The 20206-nt window shown below is 40.5% G+C and overlaps 2 protein-coding genes across 2 annotated transcripts in view; one reads left to right on the top strand and one right to left on the bottom strand.

The window, feature by feature from the left end:
• Window positions 1–12932, bottom strand: part of zgc:153039 (uncharacterized protein LOC767698 homolog) — an 89088-nt gene extending 76156 nt beyond the window's left edge. Inside the window, exons 1-6 of the mRNA XM_058634313.1 lie at window positions 12372–12932; window positions 6971–7105; window positions 4300–4437; window positions 3849–4175; window positions 261–368; window positions 61–172 (exon numbers count right to left, since the gene is read on the bottom strand). Coding sequence (XP_058490296.1) covers window positions 61–172; window positions 261–368; window positions 3849–4175; window positions 4300–4437; window positions 6971–7105; window positions 12372–12630 — 1079 coding nt within the window. The 5' untranslated portion in view covers window positions 12631–12932. The remainder of the gene's footprint in view (window positions 1–60; window positions 173–260; window positions 369–3848; window positions 4176–4299; window positions 4438–6970; window positions 7106–12371) is intronic.
• A 1349-nt stretch (window positions 12933–14281) lies between these two features.
• LOC131462791 (uncharacterized) lies at window positions 14282–19871 on the top strand. The gene is made up of 5 exons (XM_058634315.1): window positions 14282–15531; window positions 15772–15826; window positions 15913–15987; window positions 16133–16351; window positions 18084–19871. The coding sequence occupies exons 1-5, from the start codon at window positions 15154–15156 to the stop codon at window positions 18602–18604; spliced, it is 1248 nt and encodes a 415-aa protein (XP_058490298.1). The 5' UTR covers window positions 14282–15153; the 3' UTR covers window positions 18605–19871.
• Window positions 19872–20206: the final 335 nt, after the last annotated feature.

Below are 20206 nucleotides of genomic sequence, written 5' to 3'. Positions count from 1 at the left end.
TGTGTGTGTGTGAGTGTGTGTGTGTGAGAGAAACACAGAGTATGTAAATGTGTTACTGACCGGTCACAGGAGCACGCCTCCAGCACGCAGAGCAAATTGTAGATGATGAAGGTGAAGATGACAGCAGTGATCGTACCACGGGGGATGGAATAGCTGGGATTTTTCAGGTCACCTGTGGGACAGACAGTTTTAGCCAAGCCATGTCCAAGATGGACAATCACACACACACACACACACACACACAATCCTGACTGCCATACCTGACATGTTAGAACCAGCCATGATGCCGGTGCAGCCGTTAAACATCACAGCGAAAACTTTGGCAAAGGTCATCATAGTTCCTGTCGTGTAATCCACCGTGTAATCAGCTGTGGGGGGAGAACACAACAGTTAAGTCGCTGAAGTCGTAGTAAAGGGGTTTTTTTTTGAAGTGTGATTTTATGTATGTGGTCTTAACATGAAGAAAAAAGACTTGGCTTATAAAAGCTATACATGAGAATTGGTTATTTTTGCACGCATTGTGAATTTGACCTCTGTATTTAAACAATCCTTATCACACACCAGAAGTGAACACACACACAGACGCCCGGGGAGCAATGGGGGATTGGTTGCCTTGCTCAGGGGCAACTCAGCCCTTGACCCATCCTGGGATTTAAACCAGCAACAGTCACATTACAAGTCCAATTTCAAGTCCAACCAGCAGTTTTACAGCACACTGGAGTTGTTGATCCACTGGTGGACTTCTCTGTGGACGTAAGCGCAGGAGAGTTTCAAAAAATCTGACCTCTCATTTTATTCGCATATACAAGAGGTTTCATACTACAACCAACTGAATACCCTTTACCTCACCTTAATTATGAATACTGTCAACATTTAAAATACCCTGTTATGTATGAGTTCATTCAAATCACATGTAAAACTATGATTTTACATCTGTGTGTGTTTGCATCCTTTTTAGTCAGATCTTGGGATAATGCAGAGCTTGTTGTGACTAATAATTCTCACGTGTGTCTGGGTGCATGCCTGAGTTACGGTCTTTAGATTATTAATCACATGTTTGGATGCGAGTCCCAACAAAAAGAGTCCTCCAAGTGCACAAGAAGAACCAGAGAACATTCACAACTGTAACAGACCTTTTCATGGCACATTCATCGACAGGCGTTGGTAATCATCTTCATGAAGGTTCTGTTAGAGCCTTGATTAATGTGATTAGCGCTGATCTGTCTGTTTCATGTTAAACTGGCTGCTGTGACAAAGTCTATCATAGATCAGACAAAGCGTCTTGTCTTCTGCCAACAGCACGAGAAAAAAATAAAATGACACATGCATGCTTGGAAGCAGTACAGAGCACTCTCTGCCACCCATTTGCACACTGGGGTTTGGGGTCCAGTGAATTTAGTGTGGAATGTGACACACAACTCTTTGCTTTCTTAACAAATGCAAAGCATTGCTGGTGAAGTGATGGCTCATTTTGAGGGGCAAAACTTTAAGTGATAATTCAGGTATTTAAAGGAGACATATTATACCATATTTCTCTGAGTTAAAATAGTTCCCTGGTGTCCTAATGAACATGTCTGTGACATGCGTTGGTCAAAATACCATAAGGATGAAGCACCATAGCAGTTCAATAACCCTGCTAAACCCGCCCCTTTCAGAACGCTCGGTTTTGTGCATGGTCCCTTTATATGCAAATGAGACACAGGCAAACACACACCCACTTCTTCCAGGGGGTTTCTGATTGGTCCTTTTTACTGCGCTCACTCGCTCAGCTCCTGTTCCCTCCGCTTCATTCCTCTCCCCCTCCCTCCACTAGTTCTCTAACAATATCAACATGGCAGCGTGCGCGGAAAACAGCGAGAGTGGCGTCACAGGAAGAGACGTCCGACACAAGGATCAAGCCGAACACTGCCCAACTGTAAATCAGTTAAAAACACTTAGGGACAGCACCGCTGATCGCTGCATAAACTTTTTTAATTAGGACGTGTCAGAATGGTCAGTTACGAGCTCTATGTGACCTTTTCTTAAAAATGTGTGTGTTTGTACGTCGGTGAAATACGGTCGCTGACTAAATACGGCTGATGCGAAGTGGTGCGAACACACAAAACAAACACACGTTTGCTGACTTTATCCGGCACATTAGCTTCATATATAAAATCCTCTGAGGCTGGAAGTTTGTGTAAAACACTGTGCTCCACTGTGCAGCCACCAACAGCACACTTGTCCCTCCACGTTGACATAATACCGCTCTTCCTCCCTCGTCTACACTCTCGCATTTTATAGGGACAAGGTGGAGCTAAGGTGGAGCTAAGGTGGAGCTAAGGAGGAGCTAAGGTGGAGCTAAGGTGGAGTTAAGGTGGAGCTCTCCAAGTAAACTTACTGGTGGGTGGTAACATTCGTGGTGAAATGCTCATGCTGCCGTCATAAGAGCAGGGAATTCAACATTGCGTGTTTCATCGCCTATACTTACACTAAGGGGGACCACGAAAATAGGACTGAGTATTCTTTTTCCACACTTTGGCGACTGGTAGGGCCTCCAGAGTCCCAAATATAAGTATTGAAATGATTAAAATGTTGATTTTGCATAATATGTCCCCTTTAAGTGTTGTTGTAGGAAGTACTGTATCTGCACTGTTTGCAATCCCTGCACTGTGAAGCAGTAAATCATTGACTTGAGTCATGACAACAAGGCTGCCAGCAGGACACACAGAAGAACAGGTTGTATCTGCTTTACAAATGCTCACCTAATAAAATCAAAAAACACGTTGTTAGGTCTAAATGTCACAGACCTTTGTGACTGAAAACATAGGTTGGTGAACTGCTTAGTTTAATGCACCAAAATCAGTTTGAATCACTTGATCTGATCACATGACACATCTAGGACACATTCTGCCAGGTCTAACTGGGGCTTTATGTTTATGTTATGTATGTTAAACCCCCAAATCACAAAATAACACAATTACATGGATGGATCCAGCAGTGGATTAACTGCATGCTGTGATGGACTTTGGTGTGGGAGAGTGAGCAGCTTCAAAAGGGCACTTAAGTCACTTTCCATAGATTTTTATAGTTATTTCGTAGATTTTCTTGAGATGAGCCTTTAGCTAAATTACTAAAATCAGTTTTTGACAGCAATATTCAATTTAAGTATATCTGTGACCAGAACCTTGAAAGCTCACAACTTTGTTTCATCACAGTGAATGTAACCATGAAAACAACACAATGTGGTTTTATGAGGCATTACATGAAAGGCTACTTCCTGGAGATTTATTACCACTGTGACTTTGTCGTACAACTGGTGCGTTCATGTACACACATGAACGCACGTCTGAATGTGGCTTTAGAGAGTAGTCAGGTCTTTGTTACAATACCATTCTAACAATAACAATTTTAACATGAAAATTCCAAACATTGTATTATTTTATCTATTTGTTATTCCATCATACTCTGTGATCATGCACACCTGTGGTTCTCCTGTGATCTGTCAAAACATCGAAAAATGTTTGAACTACAGAAATTTGAATTGAGATTATTAAATAAATCAATAGCTTTTCCCCATTAAACTGTACAACATACTGTAGGTTTCCCCATACTAACATTATCTTTAACTATAAGTGTGACACATAATTAACTAAATAAACTTAACTTAAATTATAATGAGTAAATGACGTTATCACCTATAAATACAATGCTTCAATTAGTTTTGGTGTTATAAATAATTGCTGCACAACTGAAGAAATCTAGTGGAGCAATTTTTCAGACCGCTGACACTGTTTTTCCCTCCTCCTGGGTTTTAAGTACGATTTTAGTAATATTATCATTTAATATTATCATCAGCTTCTCCATCTTACCCCACAAGTTCCCAAGCAGCGTGTCCAACTTGAAGCCGGTGAAGTTGGCTGTGGTGGGAAGCCCGGGGTCTGTTCCATTTATCCCCGGGTTGACTGCGGCAGAGCTGGGCAGAGTGATGGTGCGAGGCCCAACTGCAAAGAAACTGATGAAGATGGTGCCCAGGACAAAAATGACCATCAGGAAGATGACGAAGGTAGCCTTCGCATAGATGTGGGCTCCCACCAGGCAAACCAGCAAACAGAGCAGAGCCACGCCCGTGCCGTAAAGCAGAGACCACCAGTAGCCTGATGGCAAGACCTGGTAGGCAGAAGTGGCCACAGTCCCATCTAAAAGAGGAAAGTGTCCAGAAGATAATGTCAATGAATTTGGTGGAACTTTTAGCCAGGAAACTCTATCTGAGCTCCTCAGTCTACCATGCTGCATTTCACAAGGTGTGAAAATCAAACCTACCTTCTGGCAACCCAAAAGTGCCCAGAATGGCCTCAACCAGACCAAGTACAAAGAGAGCACTGCCACACACGTTAGCGAAGAAGAACATGATGCCGATACTTCCACCAAACTCTGGACCCAGCGCTCGACTGATCATGTCTGAATCACGTTAAAGTGTTAAAGTTTACTTGTTTTGTTGGATACACAATTAGAAGGTGGACAAAGTCAAAACAAAGTCGTCCAGACTCATCTATAAGCTCAAACCACAATTATAACAGTTCAGTGCTCTATTATTGCACATGGTCTCTGTTTAATGTATGACATTCATGAAACCATCGGCACATGGTCAAATCGACAAACTGTGATCAATGAAGACTCTTCTCCATTTCAAATTGTAAGAATTAAATTTGGTTGATATATACCATTGAACAGAACCCTGCAATAACCAATGACATTGATCTGTTGAAGTTGATCAAGTTGATTCCGTCTTCCCAGCCATGACTTACACACACAATAGCTATTAACCAACGATGCCGACAATCCGCCTCCATGTCTGTTTATATTCTGAAGTCACGTTGAATCACGAGAGTTTCTGTGAGATCCCAAATCCCTGGAATCTTCTCCCTGAAATAGTTTGATAAAACGCCAAGTGTGTGGTCCTGCATCTTGATTGGAGGATTAAAACGTTCAAAATCGGTTACAAAGCTTGTTGTGTCTGTGGTCTCCCACATTTTAAAGATCAAGAAACTATAAGCATTAAGTCCAAATGCTTATTTGGACTAAAATAAGCATTTTAGTCCAAAAGACAAAACAACACTGCTCTAAATCTTCCTTTTCTGTGTTTTTTCTTCTGTTCCACGCTCATTTTCCAGTCATTAGAATCTGCTTACAGTGTTGGGAGCTGCTCTTGTTGCAAAAGTGAAACTGATTAAAGATGAATGTCAGTGATGGTTCGTTGTACACAGTGTCCAATTTGCCTAATTCCCAAATCTACATGTTGTTGGACTGTGGGAGAAAACCCATGCACATATTGAGACTGGAACTAATAAGAGCATAAATGACGTTATGTCAGACAGATCCATTGGTCATGGACGTGAGAATAGTTTTGACTGAGTGAAAGAGCAAATAATTGTAGCGTTTGGTCTAATTTGCCTTACTTAACATTGCATGACCATGCTGTGCATGCACACATTACAATGCATAAACTTTAGAGAGTGAACCCATAGACTGAATATAATCTACTTGTAATTTCTGTTCTGTTTATGTTATTTAGTAATCGATTAATAATCGATTAATCGATTACTAAATGAATCGACAACTATTTTGATAATCGGTGAATCAGTTTGAAGCTTTTTTCATGATTAAAACACGATTTCCGATTGTTTAAGCTTCTTAAATGTGAATATCTTCTTCATTTCTCTGCTCTGGATAACAAATAAATCATTAAAAGTCAATCATTTTGGTTTGTGGACAAAACAAGACATTTGAGAACATTATTATGCCCAGGTTTGACAAACACCGATCAACATTTTTTAAGGTTTTCTGATATTTTATGGACCAAACAATTAATCGAGAAAATAATCGACAGATTAATCGATTATGAAAATAATCGATTAACCTTTGTAAAAACAGTAAACTATTACGAGCCACAACATAACACAATTTTATAAACAATGTTATAATAATATTATAATTATTATAAGAAGAATTTAGATTTGTCTAGTGCTTTTATGGGACCCATGACCACAAACAAAACAAAGGACAAAACAAACTATAAACAGAAAATCATAGGAATACGAGGGATAATGACTCGAGTTATTAATATTAATGTGTACTGTAATATGATTCCTTGTCATTGCACTGGACACAGTTTTTGTGTGTGGTTTGTATTATTGCTCTTTTTATTGTATTGTTATGTTTTATGTGTTTATGTGTGAAACCCTGCTGCACCACAACATTTCCCCTGGGGAACAATAAAGTTGAAGTTGGAAAGCTTTTATGGACAAAAGGCTTTTTAAAGGTTTGACTACACTGTACATTTCACGGACTATATACTATTTGTTAAATGCCTATGATTAAGTTCAACCCAAGAGATATGCGTATGCTTATTAATCAGATTATTCATATTATGCTGTATTATTTGAAACGTTTAAATCTTAACCCATAAGGCTTGAATTTATTCAAAATGTTTTGAAAGAAATTACTAGCAGAGCCACATGGTGGTGTAGTGGCTAGCATTGTTGCCTTACAACAAGAAGGTCACCAGTTGGGATCCAGGTGGACACTCTAAATTGACTCTAAAAAGGTGTGAGTGTGAGAGTGAATAGTTGTTTATCTCATGTGACGGACCGGCAACCTGTCCAGGGTCACCCCAACCCTGCCTATGTCAGTCTCTGCGACCCTCATGTGGAGGATAAAGCGGTAGAAAATCAATGAATTCAATTTCTAGCAACCGTAAAAAATATATCAACACATCTGCGGGTCACGGGCCAGTTACCAGGGAGCACTGATTTACACAATCATTCCAAGAGCTAAACAGTGCCCCATGTAGCTTTAATAAGCCAATGAAGCTCCATTCCTTGTCTCGTACAATGCATGAATGAATGAAACAAAGGCGGCAGTTGTGTTTGTGTTGTGCTGAATGTGACGTGCAGCTGTCACATGACGGCGGGTTGGGGGTTTGAAAGGATACAATAGGCTCCTCCAGCATCCAGGGCTCCATTGGTGGAGATGGCGCACACTGAGAGCACCGTCATACAGATGATGAAGTAGGCCACCAGGAACATGGTGATGGCTTGGTACAGTCCACACTGGCCCACCACAAATCCTGGACAAACACAAACACAGGTCAAGGAAAGAGGCTCAAATGAATGAATGAATGCATCAGTGGACCAATCACAGGATGCTTCATGCTTCATATGGAAGAAGACATTTCCTGAAACAATGCCTTATTTAGAGAGAAAAAAAAAGATTGGGGTAAAAAAGCAGCTGTGAATGACGACATGTTTGATATTGTGGCCACTGTATCGTGATACATATTGTATTATGTGGTGGTAGGAAATACCCAGCCCTAATTATGAAGGCAGTAAATTATAATATCAATAGAAAACCAAATAATACATAAATGAGAAAGTAAGAGGTTGACAAAAATGACATGCAGTTTAATGTGTAATCCTAATATTTAACCTAAATTGTATGAATGTCCAACAAAAGTATACAGTTCTTTGGTTTAGGTCATGCCTGGTACAGTAGAACCTTCTCAATAATGTGATGAAGCACACGCAAGCCTGTTCCTTTTTTTCAATGCAAATTAGCTGGCTGAACTCACCACTTCTGGCTTTGAGGTCAGCTTCATTGTGATTGAAAAGGGAAGTTCGACTTTCCTGGGAAAGGCCATACATGCAGAGTGCAGAGGATTTGAGATCCATGCAAGTATATCAACTAAAAGTGAAGCTCAGGCAAAGAATCTGGCTCTTACTTCATGATGAGAACTTTCCTGGGAAAATGAAAGTGGTAGCCTGCCAGAGCACAAATGACCAGACAAAAGTTTCCAGCTGCACTGAGAGATGAAGTGAGATCACATGTTAAAATAATTCCAGTCTCTTTTCCTTTTTTAATGTTGAGATCAGGGGGGATGAATGTGCACCAGGAACATGAATAACTCCTCAAAAGGTGAATAGATTCAGGAATTATTGAAGAATATGACTGAAGGTCTGGAATAAGGCTGGTTTTATTCACTTTTCACTCTGCTAAATCCAATCAGATACTAATGACAATACCTATCAATACTATTCTTATCACCTCAAAAACAAAGTTAAAGATAAAAACCTCATAACAAAATGAGCCTGGAAAAATCGTTTACTTTTATCGCCAGATAAAAGTGCTAAAACTATTCTACAACCCATTAACCTCATCCAACTTTTATCTTTAACTCCTTATTTCCCTATTATTCCCTTTATCTTCTTTATTCTACTCATAATGGATGCATTTAATATCAGGATTTTCAACTTCTGTCTTGTGTTGATTTCTTTCGCTTTAGGCGCTGTATTCTTTTTAAATGTCTCACTGCAGCAGCTTGACTGTACCTTTGTGTACGAAAAGAGCGCCATAAATAACACGACCTCGCCTCAATCATGTGACCAAGAAAAGTTGTTCAGAAAGAAAAACATTAGTTAGTTACAGCAGGAGGACAAATCCTCGAAATGAGCAGGAAATCATTTACACCGTGAAGAAAAATCTCTTCACAGCGGCAACAACCACGACTTAACGGTCATAACTTGGGAGGATTGACTACAATAATATGCAAACTCCTGGTAAAAGGCAGACAAGACAGAAAAGCACTCAGAAAGAGTTGTGAAATAAAGTTATTTGGCCTGATGCAAACAACAAACATCCTCTGTATGAAAATAATAGACGGGGGAAGTGTGTTGAAACAATGCAACAGCTCATAACCCCGTGGTCCTGTTGGGATTCAGTGATACACTACACTGTTTGGCTGCCAACAGATGTGGGAGCTCTATTTTCTTTGTGGCTCTACTTCATTTGCACTGCTCATAGATCTGACCCACAGACAGTTATTGATTTTGGTGCTGACGAATGCTAATCCTAATACATTCGGCCAAATGCAAAACTCACTGGACAATCATTTAATATTCTCAGCAGCACGACGATCCACAGTTATACAGCCGTGACGTGGAATATCCTCTCAGTAAAGATCAGACAACAAGCAAGAATTCAAAGTGGCTGCAGTGAAGCTCAATGTATCACCATGATGTCGATAAACATGATGATAATTACTGCTTTTGTCATGATTTATTGTCCAGGACTACCACCTGTGTGTCTATTTGAGCATTTGCATATGTGAGTGGGTGTTCTTGGATGTGTGTCTTTGTGAAGAACAAAAATAAAATGCATAAACCATAGGGAGTAAGGGGGGGTAAGACCTGGGTTAGGGTTTATAGGCTTGGCCAGTAATGTTGGTTAAAGTTATGTCTCCAGGAAATGAAGGTATGTCAATATAATGTCCTCTGGAGTCATGGAAACCAGACTGTGTGTGTGAGCGCAGCAGCTGACATCTCACGAGACCGTGAGGCAGGGCCAGGGAAGGTGGAGGGAAAATGAGGGAGAGTTGGAAAACAACTTTAAGTTACAAAAGGGAGGAGTAACAGTAACAGAGTGCTATCAAAGAAGAAGACAAGACATAAAGTTCATTTCTGCAGCTCTGACAGCATGTGAAACCTGCTATTGCATTATGATGACGAGTTTCACATCAGGAGTGTAATTCCCCCACCAAAGGAAAACAGGACCTTTACTCTTGTGTTGTGTGGACATTGATTACTCATATACTCATATTCTAATCTGCCAAACTAAACAACATTACTCTAAATAAAACAAGAACCGTTCGTCTGCTATACCTCGGTCTGACTCCCAAATAAACTTTGAGCACCAGAAACCAGTAAGTTGCACTTCCCTAAAGATTTTAAAACACAATAAGAGAATTTTTTTTTTTTAACTTCTGTAATTTATAGACCGTACACAAAAAAGAATGCAGTCACCAGGTACAGAAAGTGTAACTGAAAGCTGTAAAACAGCCTTTTCTGACTGGAAACTGAAGTTTGTAAAACTACTCGTTCTACTAAACATCAAAGAGAAAATGTGTGTCTTTAGCTCACGGGGAAACTAAGAATTACGCCAATATCACAGAATAACATATTCAAACTGACAGACAGAGGCAGCAGTATACTAGAAATCTTTCATTTTGACAAACGGTTGACAAACTTTAGTTTCCAAACGACTCTCTAACTGTGATATAACAGTAAACATGACTACAAAAAAAACTATCTCTTTAAAAGAGATCCATTTGTGAGTCTATAGGAAAATGAGCTTCAACTTCTCACTGGAATTATGACATCAGTTTCAGGTATTCTTTGATAGAAAATGATGTCCATTTAGTGGAACATAGATGATCAAGCACAGCCTGCAGGTGGTCACGGACACTGTGACTGACAGCTAGTGCCATCCTAAAGGTGCCTGGTTAGAAAGTCTTATATATGCACACACACACACACACACACACACACACACACACTCGCCAATCGGTGAATTTCACTTCTGCATTTAAACCGTCTTTGTTACACACCAGTAGTAAACACACAAACCAGACGCATAACTGCACCCAGGGAGCAGTGGGGGTAAGACACCTTACTCAGGGGCAGCTCAGCCCTTGACCTGTCTCTGGAATCAAACCGACAACCCTATGGTTACAAGCCAAATTCTTACCTCGTAAAAACATAAATAAGGAGGTAAATGTGTCCCTGCTGACAGGGAGCATGAACTGTGTGAGATAATGAGGGTTTTAATATGAATAGAAATGTAATAGAAATGTGAGAAATAAAATGTAGTGCTAAACGTGTTTAGTGACAAATGCTCTCAGTTTGCGTTCGACTCCATCAAATCAGATGAGAGCGACTAAAAAGGCTCCATTCATGAACACAATGAGGTTTGTCTGTGTTTGCAGGTTGAAAAACAACAATACTGAGTTGTTGAACTGAAATGACTTCCATGACATGCTGTGGAGGGATGGAAAATGGCCTTTGGAACAAATCCGCTTTAAGGGAGGGGCTACTGACATTTTTCTCCACTTCCTTAAACATTGTGAAATAGGGTTTTTTTTTTGTTTTACAATAAATTTCCCTGAAAAGAATCCAGAAATCATTATGAAACTAATCAGAAATCTGGGCTGCATGCTAATATCTATGCACAGGGGAAGTTTGGTCTAGATCCAAATAACAAGATTCATTTTATGAGTCCACTAATGTACTCTTAAAGGGGATTATCTTTCTTTACTTACAGTGTAGCTGTTGTTGTGTTCATTAGAAATACAATTTATGTGGTATATGACATCAAATAAAGCTTATCATCATATACTTATTTATATCATTTGATCAATATATGCCATGATGTAAAAAAAAACATCAAAATTTCAGTAAAGCTAATCTATATCTCAATATATGAGGATATAAAGCTGCACACAGTTTGTTTCTCTGGACTCTGGAGATGTTTGTGCTACTCAAAGAGTGAGAGACACTCTAAAGTAGAATGTCTTCTGTTTATAATCTCTATTAATTAATGATCAGAAAATACACTCATAATCACCTTTCAATTCTGATGTTAAATGAAGGACATTTATTTATGTGTTAGAAACAATTAAATTGACTATAACAATTTTGCTATAATCTTTAATTAAGCTTATAATGAAAGATGTGTCATTAATTGACTTTATAAAAATATAATTTTGATAATTCAATGTATTTTTTGATCAGTACATATAATATCCATAATTATTAGTGTATATCACAAAGGTTTTAATATGATCAACTTTAAAAGTTGATTCCACTTTAAAACCAGGAAAGGTCATTAAGGATAAGAACACATCTTGTCTCATGTCATGATATAGATATAATATCGATATATTGCCAAGTTCATGTCTGAAAACATCAGGGTGTCCAGTAAAAAAATGGCTGTGGGTTGCTGGTTTGAACCCTGACACTGTGCCTCTGAGCAAAGTTCCTGCTGAATGAAATCTTGCATTTTACATAGTGTACATTGTAATGTCTGTTTTGTCATTTGTCTTCAATGATGATGTGTCTGACTTTGCTCAGCTGCCAGCAAACTTTAATGAGAGTTTAATGATGATGTTTATCATCATTATAACTACATTTTATTTTAAATCCTGACTTATTTAGAACATTTGTTTTACTTATTTTACTCTGTATGTCATTATAATAATTCAATGATTCTGAACTTAGATTACAAAAGTATAAATATTAGAAATTCAGTGTGAACTTTGCATTAACATAAAAAACAATACAGAATAATTTAAAAACTAACAATAACAATATATAAACAGATCAACAAATCTAAAACTAAAATAAATAACACCTCATATGTTATAACGGTAATAAAAACCGTTACGTTTATCATTTAAAATCTTTTTACCTAAATAACTTCGCAAATTGTTCCTCCTATAACTTGCTTTAATGACTTTATTTATCAATAAATCAAAGAGGGTGCAGTGATTTGCGTGGACTCACCTATTCTGAGGAAGACCACCACGCTGAACATGGACAGCAGTGTGGGGATGACCACTCCAAAGAAGGTGGACAGTTTGGTGGCCTGCTGCTGCTGTTGCTGCTGGTCGTGGTGGTGGTGGGGATGCTGGTGCTGCTGGTGCTGCTGCTGGTGGCTGCTCCTCTGCTGCTCCGGCGGCTGACCGGCCGGCGGGGACCTCGGCTCGGACTCATTGACGCTGGCGGAGAGGCGGTAGTGGAGAAGCGGTGTCCGCTCTGCCATGGTGACGGCCGCTGTCTGTGGAGCTTCACTCCCTCACTTCACCTACTGTCTCTGACTGTTTTCTCATAAAGTTAGTAACGGGTTTGTCAGTGACCCGTGACCAATAACCAACTAGTTAACCCCAGCTGACTACATAGCTAAGCAGGAAAGTGCCTTCGTTAGTGATAAAATGACTTCAAATTAAAAACGGACGTAGTAAACGAGAAAGGCCCTTGATAAAGTATTAAAATGGTAGTTACTTCCAACACAAGCTGCCTAAGAAGCTCCAGCAGGTTGGGATGATTTCCTTGACAGACGACAGCGTAGAATGTCATGTGACGCATTGACATCAAGTCAGCGCAATCACATTTACTGCTTCCGGTTTGCACTTTCAAAATAAAACCGATTATTAGGCCGGACCAGGGCGACATGGCAACATTACACGCATTAGTGTACAGTTCTGCCGGAAGTTAATCGTATTAGAGGAAGACTGTGATTACGGACTTCAAGATGAGATTATTTTAAACTGTGGAGGGCAGCATTGCACTTCTTTGTGTACGACTGCACGCGACATGAACGCGCATCAGTTGTTTGAGGGTTCGCTTTGGGGCAGTGCCTTCCTGCCTTGATATCATGTACTTTATTATCTGTGACACAAAAATACCTGCTTATAGAAACTTAACAGACTTATATAGAAAGTAGCATTGGTAATACTGAGCTTTTTGAATCAACTGGTTTTCCTGTTTTGTCGTTTAACTCATTAATACATTTGTATTTATATATACACTATATACACTGTACTACATATTCATCATTTTCTGTTTGTATGATTGTTTTCTATTTAAAAAAAACAAAAAAAAAACAATAACAATAGCAGCTAACAGATATTGATATGAAGATATGAGAACCAGGGAATTAGAAAAGGAGAAAGGTTTGAGGTCATGTAGGTCAGGTGATAATCTTTGTGGCCGTGTCAAACATTGGTTAGCACTGATATTGTAGATACCATACATAGAGGAATTGTTTGAAAAAGTAATTATTTCCATATTTTGTATAGTAAATGAATGCAGAAAAAAGCTCTCTGTGTACATACATGTGGCTGTAGATGTAAAGAAATGTAAGATTAGACTTTATTGATCACACAGTGTGGAAATTCACTTGTTACAGGAGAGAAAATACAGAGAGAAAAACAAAGGAATAAAAAATAAAGAATTAAAAAATATTTACATTATATGCACCACTTCAAAACAGAATAAAAAAAAGTAACCTTAACAAATAACATTAGTTTGACTGAGACATTGCCTAGGTTTTCAAATAAAGCACAATAAAATACTATAAACATACAAAGACTCATTCATAATAGGGTAATAGCTTTCTAATTACTAATTTCCAGAAACAGGAGCTGCTAACATCATCATCACAGTCTTCATCAAACCACGTGAATTTCATTCCGGATGTGATTTGACACTGCACCTCACACACATCACCCACAGAGGGCGCTACAGTCACAGTGTTGAGTCGGGGGTCCAATTTCAAAAGTCCAAATAAGGAAACAGGATTCAGTCAAATCTAAAAAAATATTGAATTTAAAAAAACTTAAAATCAAGACTTACTGGCTCAATATTTGCTCACCCCACCGGCAGCCATGTTTTCAGGGGGTCCAGACATAGGATGCATTCTCCATGTAATTTGTGTCGGTACATCATCCTAAAAAAAACCTGACTTATTACTTTAAGATGCACTCCTTTCACTGATTAGGATTTTGTTTATTGTCATCATGTGGACACTTAAGGAGGACAATGAGCCATCACATCTGTCCATGTAATCCTGAGCGTGGACTAGGATAATCCGCACCAGGAAGTGAAAATCCCTGTTATTCCATCTGTGCGTGAATGAGTGCCTCATGCTCATGACATTAATAGCTCTTCCATATGTGAACGTGTGTGTGTGTGTGTGTGTGTGTGTGTCTGTGCACAGGACAAGGGTCCTTTGCATCCCATTATTTTGCCATTGTGCGTCATACGGGAAGAGCCATCACCATGGTAACCCCAAGCATTGAGCACTTTGTGAAAGGCTGGGCTCCTCAGTCTCTGCCACTCTCTCTTTTATCTGAACACAGGACATTTCTCCTATTTCACACACAATGGTCAGCTGGGAGACAGAGGGGATGGGATCAACTCCGGTCTTTGCATCTTGTGGTTTTGGTTTGGAGCTTTGTCAATTTTTGACACTATGGGATGTCTCTACTCCTGAAAACATCATCAACAACATGGGATTTGCTACCTAACAGGATATCTTCACAACATGATGTCACCATTGTGTTTCTTTATGGATAAATTGGATTGTTGATGTTTCTGCTCTGACTGAGGCCTTGCTTTTTCAGGATAAAGAGCTGTAAAACCGATTTATTCATGTTGCGGGACATTTTAAGAGCAGAAAGGTAAAGATTTAGGAGATTTCTTTTCCTTGTTTACTCTCTTGACCTTGCAGTGGATGGAGAATAACATTCTCTGTAATGGACCTGAAGACTTCTGAGCCCAAATAATGCCAAGAAAGGCACAAAGGGAGGAAGATGAGGAGAAATATACAGATTATTATCATCCATCACTTTCCACCTGTCCATCTTGCAACCAAGAGTACGACGAGGTCCTGATCCTGCCTTGTTCTCATACCATGTGTGGTCACTGTGTAGCCACTGGAGAGAGAAGAAGCTCAGGTCAGCCTCTCCACCGGCACAGCGTCAGTCTGCCTGTCTGCTCTGTGCTGTGCCCCAGCTGTCGACGCACTGTGGAGCTACCATGCAGGACCTGGTCATCCGCCACTTCCTGTTTACCAAAACATCCTTCAGTGCGTCCGGCACACATCAGCGGGGAGATCCAGTCCGAGGAGGAACCATCTGAGGACCACTTTCAGCTTGTGGAGGTGAGAAATCCAAACTCAGGAGAGAAATATGTTTAGATGTGGTACTACAGTGCTAGAAACATACATCCCCTAATTCCCCAGACTTCTGTGCAGTAAATTAAATATGGCAAAACCAGGAGACAGTATATAATATGTAGTGACTTGTGATCCAGAATATACTTAGCTTTGCTCAATATGACTATACTGTGTGTCCCTTTATGTATAATTACATTCACTCCACCACTGCTGCTATACTTACAGCAGCCTCCACGCTGCAGAGATTCAACAGAAGGAAGCTCACACAGTTGTTTACACGGTGAGTATGATGATGTATTGAGAGCTCACCACATAATTCTCGGTCTCAACCTACTGTATCGTGTACACTCTCCTTACTTGACCCAGAATCCAATGCTGCTACATCCCCAGTGGATGGCGCCATAGACCTGCAAGAGGAGGACATGGCGAGGTCTGTCTTTGGTGAGGATTCAGACTTGATGTTTTTAATTCCCAAACAAAACATGTTTAATAGGTTTACAGTGTGTGTCATAATAGATGACATGTTTGGTTATTGTTAACAAAAACCACAAACCTTCTCTTCTTACTTTCATTTCATTTTCCCTAGGACTGCGTTTTGCTCTGGACTCTTCCAGTCTCCCCACAGCCCTCCGTCTCTCCAACAGCTCCCTCACTGTCACCTATCGCAGGCCTCAAGGCAACAAGGTGCAAAGGTCAAAGATGACATCTGGGCTGGAACTCCCACAAGTGTGTGGAGACGTCGTGATTGCACGGGGGCAATATTACTGGGAGGTGGAGGTCTGTAACAGCTCCATGTACAGGATTGGTAAGAAGTCACTTCAGTTTGTGCGGGTTGGTTTGATGCCAGGCTGCTTATTGCTTCCAGAAAACCTCACCGTTAGTCAGCAAGGCTGTGCTTGTTTAAGCCCATTTAAACACACACACACACACGTCATCAAACAACTATATAGGTCACAGTGCCACCAAGTGTTTAGAACACTGACAGAACATTGATCATGGGTTAAGCAACTTTGGGGGAAATCCAGTGCCTTTTGTCAAAGTACAGGACCAAGTCTCCCATACTGCATGTTCACTTGAACTTCATAATGACTTTTGTATTTTGAACTTCACCCTCAGTTTATGCACTTAAAAGCGGTACATCAGAACTTTTCTGACTGGCATTTCTGTGGACCCATGTAAAGCCCGACACCTGCTCTCACTGACGACATGGCTGCCTTCAGAAACAGAAGGAAAACGAACACATGGCCCACTTAATGAAATCGACACCTGCTTAAGTCTCCAATATCTTTAAGAATGGGACATTTTTTTCAGTTGGAAAATCTTTTGCACCACACTCCACAAAGAAAATCAGAAAGTGTTTATCCATCAATAAATTCAAATATTTTATCTTATGATGTACGGTGACTAAAAAACTCTATTTGGACATATTAAGCGACGCAAACTAAGCTAACAAGGCAGCAGTAGACCAGCAGCTCTAGTGTTGTCACAAGCTAAAAACATCCATTTTCTCAATGGACTTTGGTGCAGGAAAGTTAGCAGTTTACAAGCCTCCGCTTTCTCGTGATGGCGTGAAGTGAACACATGCTTATATTATTGTTGTTAAGCGTCTAAAGTCTGCTGATGAAATCCATGTTTTCTGTGAGAGCCAGTATATACATTATATATATATTATATTACAGTATATACAGTATATACAACCACATCACAAAACACCTGAACTAAACTTTTTGGACATTTTCAGGAAGCACATGGATGTGTGTGTGTTTTAAGCTGTTGTTTGTTCCTGTCTTTTCATGTTTTTTCTATTGTGATCCCAACACTGTCTCCCTTTGTCTGCACAGCAGATATTAGTTTATTAGAAATCCATTCATAGACATCACTTATAGATTGACCTGACCAAGGCTTAAGCGACATAAGCAGCTGCTTGGCAAATAGTGTGTGAAGAAGAAAAAACATTTTAACATGGTAAAGAAATCTAAATATATTTAGATTATTTAAAAAGTGTTGAGCTCAAGTTATTTGGTTTTATTCTGGAGTAGAAGATTTGCTCATTTAGTGCATAATTTGCACATCTGCTCTAAGTTTTAGAAACCAAAGTCATTAAACTGGTTTACTTGTGTAATTCAAGTGCACTATCACCACAGAGTGCAAATTAATACTAGGCCACTTTTGTGATTTTACTGCCCTTTAATGTTTAAAAAAAAACAAAAAAACAAAAGTGACACTGGTTTTGGTGAAAAGAACACAGCTATAATTAATGTTGTTTATACTGTTACATTTTAACAAGGACAGGCTACTCTGAGGTGCTGCTGCATGGGTTAGCATCAAAAAACAACATAGAGGCTTTGGCCAGCACTGACTATCAGCATAAAACTGTGACTCTGAGGTTGATAGAGAAGTATTTGGTTTTGCAGGTATTTGATTAAAGTATTGGACAATATTACACTGAGTTTTGACTTGGTGTTGTCAGATTGTCAGATTTCAGGTTTTCTGTAAATGCTGCTGAAATTAGCTTCCATTTTGTTTGTCTTTCTCAGGTGTGACCTCATCGGACGGTTGTTGTGGCTGGTGGCTGGAAAGGCAGAGTCGGTCTTTTTGGGTAGTGTATGACGGGAGCTGCGAGCCGATCTGCACTGTCCCGCCTCAGATCAAAAGCCTTGGGGTTTTCCTCAACATTGGGGGCGGGGCTCTGAGCTTCCACAACCCTGTGACCCACGAACACCTGGCCACGCTTCCTACCCGCTTCAGTGCCACCGGAGTGCGCCCAGCTCTGGGCCTGGGCCAGGGCTGCTTGAGGCTGCGCTGCTGCCTTCCTCCTCCTCCACACATCTTCCTCAGCAAGGACTCAACATACAAAGGACCTCGTGTCACTGGTGGAAGCCAGTGGCACAGGGAGATTCCCTTCAAGTCTGTGAGGAGAGTGATACAGCAGTTTGAGCAGCTGGCTGTGGTGGAATCAGACTCTGGCGTAATGTCCAGTTTTAGGTCATCTTCCTCAAACTTGTCTTCCCCTCCAGATCTGGGCAGAACCACAGGGCAGGAAGCTGCAGCTGAATGAGAAGGAACTTCAGAAACTTCCCTACTGCTACTCTCAGCAGTTTGATTTCTGGTTATCAATTGAAAGGCTAATTCATTTTTTTTTCATCTTGAGGGACTCTTGGTTGCCTCTCTCCACTCTCTGTGTGACCCCGGACCTGCAATTGTCTCCCTCTCCCCATCACACAGGACCTTCCTCTCCACCAAACATCCCCTGCTGGTTGGTCTCTGAGCTAGAATGAGTCCTCTATAATGTGAAGTGTGAGGAAACAGTGGGCTTTAAGCAGCAGGACTCCTGGGTTTATCTCTGTGTGATGGTTGTCAGACAGTAGGGGGTCCTGCAGTAGTACTGTGCATGTTCCTGTAAGTGTGTATATACAGGCACTAGCACTACCTCCAATGGGTGCATTTGCTCCATCACTCACACATTTTGCTGTGTTAGTAAACCAAGAGGGAACCATGTACAGGCGGCAGGGGTGGGCGATGGCGAGGTGCGAGTACAGTGACACCAACGGTGTCAACACGGAGCAGTGACAACAGGTGGTAACACACGTTTATCCCGCGGCCTCCCTTCGCTACAGGGCAGTAGGGCTGTCCTTTTCTGACCCTTTGAAAACCACAGGATGCCCATGACACTTCAAAAGAACAACAGAGAGCAGGAGGGACAGTGAGGGAGAAAGAGAAAACAGCATGCATGGATTAAAGGCAGCAGGTGATGAACTGGAAAGAAAGAAAGAAATGAACATAGGAAGAAGAAGCTCTGAATACATCGACTGTCCCATGCAGGCCACACTTCTGAGAATGTGTTCTCACAAGTTGTCTTGGCACATTGCAGTTAGTCTTGATTAACCACTTAGTGATCTCTGCATTTCAACCATCCTTGTTTACACTCCAGTCGTGAACACAGCATTTTTCCCTAGAGCAACAGTCATTGAAAATAGAAGTACCAGTGAGTACTTAATGGGGTACCCAAGCTTTTTTAAAGACAATTTTTGTACCCATTAAGTTAAGTTAAGTTAAGTTAAGTTAAATATCCAGCCCCAACTGGTCCATTTTTGGCACACTTCCCTTGGATTTCCCTTGGAGTTAAATGTTATGCTAAGATCACCCACAAACTTCAGCTGACTGGGTGACAGAAACACATCAGTCACTTGTGATTGGTGTAAATATTCCATGGAAGACGAGGCTCCTGGGAACAGTAGCGTACCTTTACTCTGAAGGCAGGGTGTGGGCTGTGCCCCATGGCCATGTAGCGTGAGTGTGAGTGAATGGGTCAGAATGGGTGAATGGAAAACACAGTGTACACAGTGTACAGTGTACAGTGGCGTTGAGTGGTCATCACTAGACTAGAAAACACTGAACCATTTACCCCAGCCCTTGACCTATCCCAGGATTTGAACCCCCAAACGAACCTGCGTTACAAGCCCAATTCCCTTCCCCTTGACCACTGGCTGCACCATGGCCACATAAAATTATGAAAGTGGAACATTTTTTATGTTTCATTTGGACTCACGGTGAATTAAAATGGTGTTTTAATATCTCAATTTGGAAATCTTTTCCTTGGCAACTAAGACCCCGTCTTGTGTCTTTTCATCATTGGCTTTTAGCTCCACACACCCCTGTT

The sequence above is a fragment of the Solea solea genome, chromosome 7 (genome assembly GCF_958295425.1).
Source record: "Solea solea chromosome 7, fSolSol10.1, whole genome shotgun sequence".
In the NCBI taxonomy this organism is placed as follows: domain Eukaryota; kingdom Metazoa; phylum Chordata; class Actinopteri; order Pleuronectiformes; family Soleidae; genus Solea; species Solea solea.
Note: the sequence above shows the minus strand (reverse complement) of the source record. Positions and strands in the feature narration are given on the sequence as shown.